General features: G+C 38.6%; 1 protein-coding gene across 1 annotated transcript in view; it reads left to right on the forward strand.

The window, feature by feature from the left end:
- PLCXD3 (phosphatidylinositol specific phospholipase C X domain containing 3) overlaps window positions 1-15,964 on the forward strand; it is a gene marked incomplete at both ends in the record, with an annotated part of 189,244 nt that overhangs the window by 128,696 nt on the left and 44,584 nt on the right. The window contains one exon of the mRNA XM_079703654.1: window positions 7,655-8,363. Within this exon, the coding sequence (XP_079559780.1) occupies window positions 7,655-8,363 (709 nt within the window). The remainder of the gene's footprint in view (window positions 1-7,654; window positions 8,364-15,964) is intronic.

Genomic DNA, 15,964 nt, shown 5'->3' on the forward strand with positions numbered 1-15,964 from the left:
TTAGTACAGTAGTCCCCCCTTATTCGATGTTCTGCTTTTTGAGGTTTCAGTTATCCGGGTCATCTCTGGCCCAAAAATATGACATGGAAAATTCCAGAAATGAACAATTCATAAGTTTTAAATTGCTGACTGTTTAAGTAGTGTGATGAAACCTCATGCTGACCACTCTGTCCCACCTTGGCAGTGAATCATCCCTTTGAGCGGGGTATCCCACCCATTGGTCACTTAGCCATCTTGGTTATCAGATAGACTGCCATGGTATCTCAGTGCTTGTGTTCCAAGTAACACTTATTTTACTTAATACTGGCCCGAAAGTACAAGAGTAGTGATGCTGGCAATTCAGATAGTCTCTTACTGTGCCTAATTTATAAGTTAAACTTTATCATATGTATGTCCGTATAGGAAAAAAACATAGTATATATAGGATTTGGTACTATTCCTGGTTTCAGGCATCCGCTGGGTGTCTTGGAACATATCCCCTGCAGATGAGGGGGACTACTGTACAGACATTTTGGGCTGGTTCATTCTTTGTTGTGGAAGCTGTCCAGTGCATTGCAGGATGGTCAGCTGCATCTCTAGCCCTCTACCCTCTCAATGCCAGTAGCACTGCCCCCTTCACTTATAACAACACAAAACATCTCCAGGTGTTGTCAAATATTTCCTGGATCAAAATCAACCCTGGTTAAGTACCACTTCTCTAGGGAAACAGATGGGTCTATTGGTCTTTCTGATTACCTAACAGTATTGCTGCTCTATTGATTTTCCTCTTAAATCTTTAGATTTCATATATAGATTCTTCCTGGTCTCAGGACCTTCCCATTTAGGAAGCTGCCCTCACCAATGCTGTGTTGGCAGATTTAGAAGTTTGGGATACTGTTATCCCTGGCTTAGCAGCTCCTGTACACAGCAAAACCTCAGGGAATGATTCCATTTGACTCTCGGCTGAGAATGGTCCAGGCAGATGCTGCAGTGGAGAGGGAGAATGTATAGCTGAGCTGGTTTATGCGAAGTTAGCGGTAATTTAAGGATTCTTTATTTCTTGGGGTGTCTTTTAATTATTTTTCAGACAGCCCTATTGATAGTCCTTAAAAGGAAATCTATATGAAAAAGAGGTTTAATAAGTTTCACCAAGGGTGGCAGTTGGAGCAGGCTTTGTTTTCTGCCCCTTGACTGAAACGCTGCTGCTCTAAACTATTCAATGTCAGCTCATCTATTGGTTTAAAGAAACAACCCAGCAAGTTTAAAGAAATTGTGATGAATATTGAGCTTCTCTACTGGGAGACATTAATGTAGTAAGGCTTCTCAAATTTAGCATCTGGGATCCTGGATCAAAAGACTTAAAAGTAAAGAAACCAACCTCCTTTACTTCAGCTTACTGTCTCTGAGACGTGCTGAGTGAGGCTTTACACAATATGAAAGATACAGATTTATCCAAGGAGAAAACACAGCATGATCATTTTGATTTTTCCTTTACAAAAGGATTAATCTCAGTGTTCTACAAGATGTGTCGGGTTTAATTTAATATTAAAAATTGTATTTCCTATACATTTATGTCAAGTGAAGTACAAATATTAAATTACAAACGTGTAGTTTTTAATTATCTGTTCAGTTTTAGAAGTGTTTTAGTTTGTGTTACATATTGTGCATTGTCTCTGATGACACAAAATCGCTTGTATTGCCCACAAAGCCCTGATTGTGTGCTGGAGGACTGAAGCAAGGAGTGATCTTTATTCCTCAAGGTTTGGCTTTTGTCTCTGAAAAATCCAAATAACCGATCACTTTAATCAATGGGGGGAAATTAATGAGATTAATTGTAGGTTGTCAAATAATAACCAAATAATTAATTTTGACATTTTTTTCTGTCAGACTGAGCATTGTGCAGTTACAATTGGAGAGAATTGACTGAATTCCAGATCAAGTAAAAGTGATTTGAGAATTAATATTTTTTCATAATCTGTGTATTTTCCCTACTCTATTACAGTCAGAAACCAATAGTAGGTTTTGTTTATTAAGTACTACCAGGAATGGGGCAGTACAGATTTACCTTCAGAGATGATCATGTGCTGAGGTCAGAGTCCTATATGCCATCAATCAGGTTTGTACCCTCTCAAGGCCAGAGTCCACACAGAGTTGTGTTTAGGGATTTTAGTACAAGGTAACAGGGAATGGAGCTAACTAATTAGTACTCTGGAGTCAATGATATTGAAGGAACACCAACAGGTAGAGAGACTCAACACATAACTAAGTTCTACTTACCAGCCTAACATTTAGTGGTGAAATTTCAGTATCCTAAGGGTGGGAGGGGGTCATAAGAGAAAATAATTTCCTTAGAAGACTTGAATACTGGATAAGTTACCAAGGCAAGATTCCTGTTAATGAAAGAGAGACAGAGAGCAAGAGGAATTTGATGAGACATGCCACTCTATTGTCTGGAATCAATTCTATAGCTTTTTTTCTAAGATTAAGTCCATTCTAGAGGCTGAGGCAGGTTAATGCCTGAAGAGGAAGGTTAAATGGTAGTAGCCAGGATAAAGGGAACATTACCTAAAAGCTATGTCAGTGGTCCCAACCGGAAACCAGGCCATTGGCAATGGAATGGAAAAGAAGAGGCCATATCTGAGAGAGGATTTGGAGGTCAGTACAATGGGACTTTAAGGCTGACTGAATGTGAAGTTTGAGGGGCAGGTAAGAATTCAGGATGAATCCAAGGATGAGATGGAAGGAATATGAGATAAGTAAGATAGGGACACATATAAAGGAGCAGGTTTGAAGGGGAAGATACTATGTTTCATCTAAAACATTTTAAGTTTAAGTTTCCCATGGAGCAATGAAATTTAGTTACCTGATAGGCAGACAGGGACTCTGTAATGTAGGTCAGATTAGATGATATCAATTTATTATGCATCTATTATAAGGCATGAGGCCAAAGAAATGAATGAGATCACCCTAGGAAGAAGCATGGAGCAAGTTGAAGTCTTGAATAGAACTTTGGATAACACTCTCATTTAGAAATTGGAAGAGCAGCAAGAGGCAGCAAAGGAGACTGAGAAAGGACAGTTACAAGAAAGTAGAAAAACTAGGAAAGAGTCATGGCTAAAAAGCCAAAGGAGGAGAATATTTCAAGAAGGAAGTATAGCAGTATCAAATGTTCCAGCAAGGCTGAGCAGGATCCACTCATTCATTTACTCAATAATGTTAACTTAAATGCCTGCTAAGCTCTGTGTTAAGATTTAGGAATGAGATCACAGAAGGCTGATGAGTTTCTTTAGTAGTCACTGAGGATATTTCACATAGGTTTTATATGAGTTACAATCATGATAGTGTGATTACAGCAGTTAAAGATGGAACCAAAGTTAGGGAGAGAGAGCCAGGCTGTGTAGACTAATTTTCTGAGAAATATAAAAGGAAATAGTAAAGAAAAAGGGGGTCAATAATGGCCTAATCTGTAAAAATGGTTATTAGTAGAAGTAGTGATTTTACTTTTATAGCATATCCCATGTGAAAAATTTTGACCCATTGACTTGAACCAAATGTTTGTTTCTTTTTTTTTTTTGCGGTACGCGGGCCTCTCACTGTTGCAGCTTCTCCCGTTGAGGAGCACAGGCTCCGGACGTGCAGGCTCAGCGGCCATGGCTCACGGGCCCAGCCGCTCCGCGGCATGTGGGATCCTCCCGGACCGGGGCACGAACCCGCATCCCCTGCATCAGCAGGCAGACTCCCAACCACTGTGCCACCAGGGAAGCCCGAACCAAATGTTTTTATATTTATAAAGGTGGATACAGTAGTGGGCACAGGAGATTATAAGGCATAGTTTTTTCTTTTGGGGAAGCTTACAATCTAGATTAAAATCAATATGTATGTTGGGGGATTGCAAGTGGAGAACAAGACATAAAGACTGAATAAAAATTCAATGAACATAATGAGCATTAGTTACAACATCTAATAACTGTTACTGGTTGATGAGAAGGAGCTTCAGACTAGACGAACTGTGAATTCAGGGGAAAGGAAGAGCACCATGAGTGAACAAAGCCTTTGCCACAGAGAAGGGAATACATGTAAGTTGCAAAAGAAGACTAGGACTGAGACTTTCATGAAGGGAAGACCAGTGGGTAAGCTTCACTCCAGAACTCTGTCTCTTCCCATGGAAAGTGGAGATACTACCACCTGCTTATCTTCTGCCCTAGAAAAGGGCGTCAAAAGCTAAATATACTCTTGCACCCCTTCATCCAGCAATCTTCTTTCGGTTCACAGATTGCAGATACGTATGCTTCCCTACTCCTGTGGTGTTGGCCTTATAATCACAAAAGGTACCAAGATATCAAATACACAGGAAACCTGTTCCCAGAAAGCAGGAATCTTAAAAACCTTGGCGCTGTGCTAAATAAAACAAGAATAAAACAGGCAAAGAAAGGGAAATACATAGTGCCATGCATAAACTTTTGCAAGCAAGATTAGTGCCCTACAGAGACCAGGAGAGGAGCAGTTCTTATATTGATGGAGTCAGAGCCTGAATTCTAAGATCAGGATATAGATATCAGAATTGCACACTCATGAGCATGTCAAACCTTAGCCCCCTGGGCCTTCTTGTTCTGAAGGTTCACAGATGAAATGAACTTGATGCATTTTCTTTGATGTTTATTAAACACAGAATTTGAAACGGAACTGTGGCCAAACTGAGAGACCAGCCAGAACTCCATCTCAAAGGGATTTTATAAATAATACTGGAAAGATATTGAATGGAAGAGAGGTAGTACTTAACATACATAACAGATCAATTTCCTTAACATGGCAGAATGTAAATATTTAACTGCTGAACCAATGTAGAAGCAAAATATTAGACCAGATAAGGCACACAGGTTGTGGATTTAGAACAAAGAAATAGTGTTTAGCACTGTTTTGCTCATGGGCAGGCTCCCTGATTTTAAAGGCACAGGGCTGGGCCAGAGGCTTTCTCTGTTATTGAAAGTCATAAAGTAGTAGTGCTGTATTTTTGTTTTAAGTTCAAATAAATAGAAAGCTTCATGGTTTAGAGGAAATTTTGAAATTGGGGAGGAACTACTATTCCAAATGAAATTAAAAGTCTTGAAAATATTCTTTCTTGGCCAATGTTAGGTTATGTATTTTCTCCCAAAATGCATAGATTGCGTTTTATGTTGATTGATAATTTAATTCTCCTCTTCAAATAATATTTGCATCTGGTGAATAATTCTGCACATCAGAGTCATCTAGCTTAGAACAAATACTGGTGGGGGTAGCAGTGCTTTCTCCTTCTGCCTGTTATCTGTTTTTTATTTTTAATATTACCTTATTTTGGGCTTAATAACAAATTAATATTTCTAGTAACATGTCAAAAACAAGGAGCAACTCATTTCTGAAAGAAGAAATCTAGTCATATTTAATTCCCTTTCTGCGTGCTTCCAATTATGTCTTCTATTAGATTACAGAAGTAACTAATTACTTTTATCCACCTTTTCTTCACATGCCTATAAATTAATTTAAAATTTTATAATATAACCCTTATTTTGAAGGTTTATTTATTTATTTATACTTATTTTAATCCAATCCTAGATCATTTCATTATAACTCTTCTTAAGCTCACTTTTTTATTTCTTTCTTTAAACATAATCTTGCTGTATATTAAACCATAGTACAGTTTAGTTTCTTCATTTATATTAGCCATTCACTGAACAGCAACAAATAAATCAACATGCAGCAATTTAAATCCCTATTAAAATTTGCCAATGCCAGACCCAAACTGATAGTTTTCCTTATCCAGAAAGTGCTGACATTTTCTTCCCATACCATCTACTGAAGATAAATAGATCAGATAGTTCTGGATGAAATTAAATGTGGCATTTCTATATTTTGGGGTTACCTTTCATTGTTTGAAAAATTCCAATAATTCTGAGGAATTATCTGTTCCAAGTGTTAAAAGGTTATGATTTACAAGGTATCAAAGTATTTTTCAAACTATTTTTTCTAACAACCCACCATGGTGTCTAAAATCCATACTCTTGTGACTACTGTAGGCTGTTTACTGCTAGACATAGATAAATAGATATACATACAGGCACAGAGATATAGATTAACATAGATATGGAATATAGACAAAGATAAATATTGCATCACTAAAAAAATTTGCTTCAAATAGCTTAAGAGTTAAAGGCCCTGAGGTGATTATAATAAACTTACAGGTGTGTGTGTGTGTGTGCATGCATGTGCACAAGTACACGTCTTGGTTAGAAGAGTGAAAAATCTAGAAAAAGCTGTACCTCAATGGATGTAAATCAGGAGTGAGCAACAAGGTGTAAGGAAGCCTGAGTAACAGATGGGGAATAATGCCATCTGCCTTTTCTAATGTGTGAAAAATCCAGAATATATTAATTTAATTTTACCAAGAAGTAAAGGAGGCTTTTTTTTTTCAAAGTCAAAAGAACTTTATTTTGATCTGGTAATCTTACATTTACCTTTAAAAATTATTTAAAAGAACTTTTAGGTGAAGATTCTCTATAATGTTTCTGAATATATTTTTCTTAATTTTTAATTTAATTTAATTTATTTTTTGTACAGCAGATTCTTATTAGTTATCCACTTTATACATATTAGTGTATATATGTCAATCCCAATCTCCCAATTCATCCCACCACCATCCCCCGCCGCCACTTTCCCCCTTGGTGTCCATACGTTTGTTCTCTACATCTGTGTCTCTAAAATTAAAATGAAATAATTTTCCTTTATTGTGTCCAATGATATTTTAAATGGCACTTTGTACTTACAGGCAAATCATACACATGTTCATTGCTACATTTCTGGAGGTTTGATATTTGTAACTGCCAAAAATAAAAAATTAAATTTGTTCTCCCTAGAAAGAAATTCTTCTAAATTTGGAAGCAACTCCAAAGACAGCATTCACTGTAGAGAGGAAATATCTGTGAAGAAAATAGTCTACTAGTTAATTTTTAAATACTGTCAGTTGTGTTAACTTGCAAGAAAAAAATAATTGTTTATTCAATATGTAAAAAGTACCTGACTTCATCTACATTCACAATTGCCCAAATGCAGGGTCAAGAATGATGTTAAAATATCAGCAATTGTACCATCTTCTTGCCTTATTTCTCCCCTCCTTTATTACCGTGACCTCTTGTGCTTTCCAAAGTGCAGGAAGTAACACTGATCATCTACCTGTGAAAAGGTCTTCTTTATTCTTTGAAACAAGCCCTCTAGGCTTACAATCAACCCAAAATAGAGGGAAAGGGCAAGATTGTAGACAAAGTATTTGGGAACTGGTGAGTTCCTATAAATTCTACTTTATGAATGGACACTTATGCCACCTATATGGAAAACCAATCCTAATGAGTATATTAAATTCTTGATTTACAGAAGTAGAAGATGATCTTTTGAATTTTAAAAAATTGATTAGTTGGGGTTTTTTTCTTATCATTTTACAAACAATTTGGTCAGTTGAAGTCCTCCATGTACTATACTAGGTTATTAAAAAAAGACCCTTCTAAGACATTCGAATGTGCTAGGTAAATATTCCTTAGTATTTCCTTTGGCTCATTTGAGGGGGAGATATGGACATGGCAAGAGGGAAAGAAGTTGGGAAGGACAAAGGACTGAAATGTAACCACATTTTGCCTTGTTATTCTTCTAGGATCTCATGATTCCTTCAGCTTCTACATTGATGAAGCCTCTCCAGTGGGGCCTGAACAGCCAGAAACTGTCCAGAATTTTGTCTCTGTGTTTGGAACTGTGGCGAAAAAGCTGATGCGGAAATGGCTAGCCACTCAAACCATGAACTTTACTGGTCAGCTAGGAGCTGGGATCCGTTATTTTGATCTTCGAATTTCCACCAAGCCTAGAGACCCCGACAATGAACTCTACTTTGCTCATGGTTTGTTCAGTGCCAAAGTCAATGAAGGCCTTGAGGAGATCAATGCATTCCTCACAGATCACCATAAGGAGGTAGTATTCTTGGACTTCAACCACTTTTATGGGATGCAGAAGTATCACCATGAAAAACTCGTCCAAATGCTGAAAGACATCTATGGAAATAAAATGTGCCCAGCGATTTTTGCCCAGGAAGTGAGTCTAAAGTACCTGTGGGAGAAGGACTACCAAGTGCTGGTCTTCTACCACAGTCCAGTGGCTCTGGAAGTACCCTTTCTCTGGCCTGGGCAGATGATGCCAGCACCCTGGGCCAACACCACAGACCCAGAAAAACTGATCCAGTTTCTTCAGGCATCCATCACTGAGAGAAGGAAGAAGGGATCATTTTTTATATCTCAGGTGGTGTTGACCCCCAAAGCTAGCACCGTGGTCAAAGGGGTGGCCAGTGGTCTCAGAGAAACGATCACAGAAAGGTAAGTGTCCTTAAGTTATCAGGGGAAATTTTTAAGTAATTAAACCCAAATTCAAATAGTTAATAAGTGATGGAGTTAATTCACACCCATGTGAGTTAGTTTCCTAGGGCTGCCACAACAAAGTATCACATGCTGGGTAGCTTAAAACAAAAGAAATTTACCATCCTTCAGTTCCAGAGGCTAGAAGTCTGAAATCAAGGTGTCAGCAGGACTGGCTCCTTCTGAGGGCTTTGAGGGAGAATCTTTTCCATGCCTCTGCATTAACTTCTGGTGATGGTTGGCATCCATTGTGGTTCTTAGCTTACAGATGCATCACTCCAGTCTCTGCACCTACCTTTACATGGCATTCTTCCCTGTTTCTCTGTCTTCGCTTCTTATAAGGACACTAGTCATATTGGATTAGGGCCCACCCTAGTGATCTCATCTTAATTTAATTACATCTGCAAATGCCCTATTTCCAAATAAGGTCACACTTACAGGTACTGGGGATTAGGACTTCAATATGTCATTTTGTAGGACACAGGTCAACCCACAGCACCATGGCTTTTGTTTGTTTGTTTGTTTTGGTTTTGGTTTTACCACACCATGCAACTTGTGGGATCTTAGTTCCCCAACCAGGGGTCTAACCTGGGCCCCCTGCAGTGGAATCACAGATGGAGTCCTAACCACTGGACTGCCAGGGGATTCCTGCACCATGCGTTTTGACCCTATGTCTAGTTATCTTTTCATAGCACTCCTTTTCACATTTGCATAGCATTTATAGATTACAAAGCCCTTTCTCTACTTTTTTCAGAGTATTTTCACATACTTGATTCCATTTGATCTGCATAACAATTCTGGGAAGTAGAGACTGTATAACAGATAAAAATTAAAGTTCAGAGAAGTGAAATGTTTTGCCTAAAGCCACTTGGACAATGAATGATGAAACAGAGACTCAAGCACCATTTTTCTCAAGCTGTATTCTATGCCTTTACACTACATTGTTAGCAAGAATCAATCCCCAGAGAGTAGGCATTCCATTGGTCAAGCCCAGACATACATGTAGGGTAGTGGTCACCTGTGAGGTGTAATTAGCAATCACCAAAGACCTTTGTAACTCATTCCCCTGATACAACATGTAGCATTTTACATATTATTTAGTCTTTTGAGTTAAAGTATTAAACAAGGCAAACATTGAAGAACAAACACAATTCCTATCACACCTTTTATTTTTAACTTTAATTGATATTTTGAATTATGATAAAGAGGCAGAGAATGAATGTTTTGCACAAGGTCTTGTAGGGAAAGACAAGAAAATGAAGAGAAAGGATTCAGAGGTGAAAATGCTGTGGGTGGCCTTTAGAGGTGAAAATGCTATATGGTGGAGAATGGCAGATAAAATTGGTAGTGGGGCAGGAACACATTTGCAAGAAGGCTAAAAGCCTCCTTGCACAGTCTAGAGGATATAGTTAATGAATTGTACAACTTAAAGTGATGAGAGATTAAATTATAATGAATCTAAATTTTACCATATTAAATATAATAAATCATAACATATAAAAGAGAAAAAAATTGTCGCCATCACAGGTGAGGTGGAGGAGGGCTCTGGGGTTGTAGCCAGCACTGGCTGGAGCTTAGGAACTGGCACTGAGGATGGCTAAAAACCAGGCTACAGAGAACATCATCCTATGAGCAATGGGGAGCTAGAAAATGATATTTAGTGGTGGAGTGACTTGACCAGATCTGCATTTTGGGTAGATAATTGGTGAAGCATGGAGCATAGATGGAGTGGAGAAAGTAAGCAGTTAAGGGGTGCTTGGAACTATTTTAGCAAGGATATGCAAGTTAAACTGAAGAAGTGAGAAAATGTAGAAGGGGACAGTATGTGACAGCAAAAGTTGGATGACTCTTTAGCTATGTGGTGTGAATGAAAGAAAAGAGGGGAGAATAAAATTTCTTCTTGAGAAGTAGAATGAGTGATGGATGCATTCAAAGAAGGAAGAAACAAAGATACAGGGACTTGGGGAGGACGGGGGAAGATACAATGAGGATTATGCTAAATTTAAAGTGCTAGAAAGGCATCCAAATAGATCCAGTTGATCATTAAGAATATAGGTTAACTCGTTTGGGGGATACTGCATTTTTTGGCAATGAAAGCCACAGGTCCTTGGAGAGGAAGTATTCCTCCATGCAAAATTATAACTTCCTTCTGTTATTCAGGTATTTGCTGGGATCTCCCTGTTCTTTCAATTCAAGTAAGATCCCCAACCCTTACTGGGGATCCTCACTGTACACTCTATGCAAGTGTAAAGCCTTCCCTAAGATTTCTGCTTGATGTCTAGATTTCTTACATTCTTATGGAAAGAGCCCTTGTTGCTTCTGGATTACATAATTTTATGAATTGATTGTTCCATGTGGCCTATCCATGTCCCACCCTCTATAACCTGAGACATGAAACTTGCTTCTTGCTCAAATTCTATATAGTGATTTATTTAGACTTTACTGAAGATCTGAGCATAAAAGGGAGGTTTTATAATCGTAATAATGTAGATGACTTAAAGTTGAATTTTAGACTCATCTGGAATTACAAATCTCCTGAGCTGGAATATCTTCTGATGACATCTGTACCACTTTTCACCCTAGACTCTAGTCCCCTGACTGAATCCTCTCCTCCACCCCCTTCCTGTCCTTTTCTCATCTGTTTTCTTCCCCCAACCCCATATTGCAGTGGAGACGCTGCACTCTCCTCTAGATTATTGCACCAAACTATTCACCTCTCTCCCTGGCCCTAAGCCTACATTCAGTTAGTCCCATCAACGTATTCATCAGAACAAGAAGACTTTTTCTTTAATAGAACCACTTTCTATAAAAATTAATTGTTCTCATAAATAACAACTTACCTTACATACTTAAAAATGAGGGAGTTATATACACATAAGAATGTTTTGTTTTCAACCCCACCCCATAGAGCCTCCAGATTTTGAGGAGTCCCCAGTAGAGGTGGGGAGGGGACAGGAGGGGCCTGGGGAATGGCTGACACTAATTCTGTTCATTCTTGCTACACCTTTAATTTAAAAAGCTTTACTTCGAACATTTACATATTGGGCATGAAAGGAGTCTTCCCTTCCAGCTTTACCTTCTGTTGTATAGTTCTATTCTTAGGAAAGCATTTTTCTGTACAATTTGCTTACTTTGAATTTGGCCAAGAACCATATCCTGACTCCATACTTGTGTAGGGAATAGCCTTTGGGAAGTCAAGAAGGAAAAATCTACTCAAGGAATAAATGACTTTCATTTTTCTCTCTTATGAAATTTCATGCAATAGGACTTTGCAAGTTATATGTTGAACAGCTTTTTGGTTACTTATGCTTTAGTACAGCATTACCAAAGTAGGATTTGTAGAATAAAGATCAGATAAGTTAGGAGAGTGTTGAAAATGATAATATATATCTACACAACTCTCCCAAAAGATTCACAATGCACATTAGCATATAAAGGGCACTAACAAGTATTTAAGTGAAGAATCCTATTTAATTTTAACTAATACAATGTTTTCCAAGCAACTTGATTTTTTTTTCAGATAACACTTATTAACAACCCATGGAATTAATTTTGACAAAATGTCCTCAGCCATCTGCTCTAATTCAGAACCTTTCACTTGCCTCTGGCTTATATATCTGGAAAAGTAGAGTTTTACCAGTGAAAAGAGAGAGTGGGAAAAGAATTTAAAAAGTAGAAATGAAGAACCAATAGGTAGAGTCAACTATTTTCTCTCTAGGATTATGCAAATGACTTGCAAATATCTCTGAACCTGGCCATGATACTTCTGCTATAAGCATTCTCAATGGAGTTTGTCTCAGTACTAGAAAGCCTCTTTTTAAACCAATTACAAAACCTGTATTCTGTGTATGGTGTTAATGTGAAATCCAGAGGTTTGTTTTGGACATATTTCAGCTTTCTGGGTGAGGCCTATAGGGAAAGGTCATTGTCAATCCTTGGATAATGCCTTGCAAAGGTAACTTATTACTCCTGATACAGGTAGTGAAAAAGCACTTGACTCCCCCAAAATATATTCCTTTTCTCTTCTCCCCAAGTGATAAAGCCCACAAAAAAGACTTTTACTGTAACTTTCGTTTTGCTGTTGTGCCAAAGCTGCTCACTGAGGAAGTCCTTTGCCACCAAAGGAGAAGTCACTAGGCAATGTTAAGACTTCTCTGGACCTTTAGTATATTTTCATTTGCAAAATTTGGAGTTTGAATTCAATTATCTCCAAGATCCTTTCCAGTTCTAAAATCCTACAATCCTGGATTTGACTAGTTTCACTATAATTTTTCATTATGTCTATATTTGGATTAATAAAACTCTGAGCACATGAATTTAGAAAACAGTGTTTGAAGATGTGGGTGGCTTTCAGGGAACTAAATCCAGCCTGGATTTAGGTACCATAACTTTCACTCTGGCCACCAGTTCCAAATACTGCAGATGCATTCTCTACATTTTAGCAATGCCAAGACACAGATTTTAATTTCTTAAAGACCTATTTTTAATTTATTTTTCAAACACCAGCTTTTGCACCTCACCCCCACAGAATTCACACGTTCTTAAAAAGAAGGTGTGTAACTTGAGTCAAGTCCTTCCCTAATTTGTGGAAGTTTATTAAATTATAGGTTTTTTTAGTTAAAAAAAAATTCAGCTAGACCACCTGTGAGAATATTTAAGGAGCAGTGCGTCTTTGTAAGTAAATTGATGCCGAATTAATTTAGAAAATGTTTATACAAGTCAACAATTTATATCATGATGATGATGATAAGGGTAATAGTAATGATGATTTATTAAGTGCTCTCTGTTTAATACTATGCTAACTGCCCTGCCCATTTATTCTCATGATCACAGTCATTGCCTTGAGGGTAAGGAAGAAGGATGTGGTTGGTTTTTAATAAGCACCAATTTTATCCAACTGGGGAAAGGGAGGCAACTACATTTGTTGAGACCATTTTCTGTGCCAGGCACTGTACTAAGTGCTTTACATGAATTGTATCCATTTAATCCTCCCTGCAACCTTGCAAAGTTGGCATTACATCCATTAGAGATGGAAAATGGAGCCTGAGAAATGTCTAGTACCTTGCTCAAAAGTCCCAGATTAGTTTAGCAAAGGCAGGATTGTTATTTGGGTCTGACTCCAAGTCCCATGCTTACTCCTGCAAATTAGGTGAAATTCACCTTCTTAGCAGTGGGTGCATGTAATGCATTATTTGTCATCTTGGAGGGCAAAGTCAGGTCTAAGCATTGGGAAGGTAAAGTATACTGGAGGTGGGGTGGGAAAGGCTATGAAAGAGCAGATCTGAAGTGTATGGCTTTGCCTCCAGATAGCACGCTGGCAGGGGTCCCCTAGGGAAGCACTGCTGTTGAATAATAAAAAGGAAGGGAACTTAGAGGTGACCTGACTCAATCCTCCTTTCCTTGTGCCTATTGCCCATGTCACTGTTTTCCATTTAGTAAGGAAACTGAGGCCAGAGGACTGCTAAAATATCACCCAAGGTCACGGAGGTAACTGGCAGCAAAGGTGGAATCATCATCAGGCCTCCCGGCTTGCAGGCAGATTCTGCCCTCCATACTTCAGGGAGGGATGAGGACAGAAAATGGACAGGAAGATCAGGGGGGGCCAGGGAACATCAGGCTGCAGGGAACAACGTGGAAGGGCAAACCAGCTGCCAGACTGCACTGTGCACAACATAGCATGGTGCCCTGTAACCTTGACTAGAGTGGTCAGAAGTTGGGCCTGGGGATGGACCACAGATTTTGTTCAGGGCAGACTTCCCTGGGTCCTACCTCTTTCTGCTTCACAAGCACAATAGACTATTTTTTCCTTTCAGTGGGGACACATCCCAGCTCACAGCAACTCCCCAAACAGCACTTGTGCTGCCGATTTACCCTGTCAGTGCACTGGCCCAGCTGGTGGGAGGCTGGGCTCTGGGAAGTTGTTCCCCTGCAGCACCAGTCATCCTAGCAGCTTTGGGGAGCCAAGAAACACCACACTGAGGGAGTGAGACTCAGAATGGTTCAAAGACAGCTACAGGTGACGGACAGCTTTCTGGCTCCGCCCCCTAGACTATGGCCCCAAATAAGTCAGTGCATTAGTAGAGTTGGTCTGCTATCATTCTATTCAGTAAAAGGGAAAGCTGCTTCTTTGGGCTACATATGCCTAAGGAGAAAGAATATCAAGGACATTATGGAAAACCAGCATTAGAATAATCATTGTTTACAAGATGCTTTCATTGTAAGATTCATTTTTTCAACATATATTTATTAGAGGCTTCATTTGTTCAACAGTTGTTATTCCCAATTTGCAATTTAGAAAATCAAAGGTCAAAAGGGCTAAATAATTTGTTCAGGTGGTGGTGTGAGCCAGTGCTGGTATCAAATCAGAATCTAGATCTTTCGGGAACACTCTACTTGGAAAAGACACATACATGTTCATAGTAGCACTATTTACAATAGCCAAGACACGGAAACACCTAAGTGCTCATCAACAGACGATTGGTTTAAGAAGATATGATACACACACACACACACACACACACACATACACACACACACTGGAATATTACTCAACCATAAAAAAGAGTGAAATATTGATATTGCCATTTGAAGCAACATGGATGGACCTAGAGATTATCATACTAACTGAAGAAAGTCCAACAGAGAAAGACAAATATTGTATGACATTACTTATATGTGGAATCTAAAAAGTAATACAAATGAATCTATATACAAAACAGACTCACGGAAAACAAACTTATGGTTACCAAAGGAGAAATGGAGGGAAGGAGAGATAAATTGGGAGTATGGGATTAATACATACAAACTACTATATATAAAACAGATAAGCAACAAGGATTTACTGTACAGCACAGGGAACTATATTCAATATCTTATAATAACTTATAATGGAAAATAACCTGAAAAAAATGTATATATATATATATATATATATATATATATATATATATATATATATATATATATATATAACTGAATCCCTTTCCTGTACACCTGAAGCTAATGCAATATTGTAAATCAACTATACTTCAATTAAAAAAAAAGAATCTAGGTCTTTTGAACCACTAGAACGAGGAGTCTCGCTTGTAAATCAGAAGGAAGCTCCAGAAAGCATTATTTGCCCTAGCCCAGGGCTTGGCGAACTGGGCAGTGCTTATGTCACCCTCAGAGGTTATGATTCATGAATCAAGGCTCAAAGAGTTTCATTTCTAACACACCCCAGGTGAGCCTCACTTTGAGCAACGCTGCTCTTGTCTGCTAACAAGCTGTGCCTGAATCGCCCCCACCAACAGCTGAAGTTGGTTTTAAAAAATCTGGAAAGAGAGTCAACCCCAAGGTTTATCAGTCCCCTCCCCACCCCAGGTTCAGATAGTTCTTCCTTAAATCTAAACCATGACTCCTCTACCCACAGGCCCTGCCAGATTTAAGTTCAAATTTGCTTGTCCTATCACTAAGGTAGAGCTGCCCATCATCGATTTCCAAATAATGGTCCTCTGTTATTCTCTCCCATGTATCTTCTCTCCCATGTCACATAGCTTGATCCTTGGATTACTGTGCTTCAG

The sequence above is a fragment of the Hyperoodon ampullatus genome (genome assembly GCF_949752795.1).
Source record: "Hyperoodon ampullatus genome assembly, chromosome: 4".
NCBI classification, from domain to species: Eukaryota; Metazoa; Chordata; class Mammalia; order Artiodactyla; family Ziphiidae; genus Hyperoodon; species Hyperoodon ampullatus.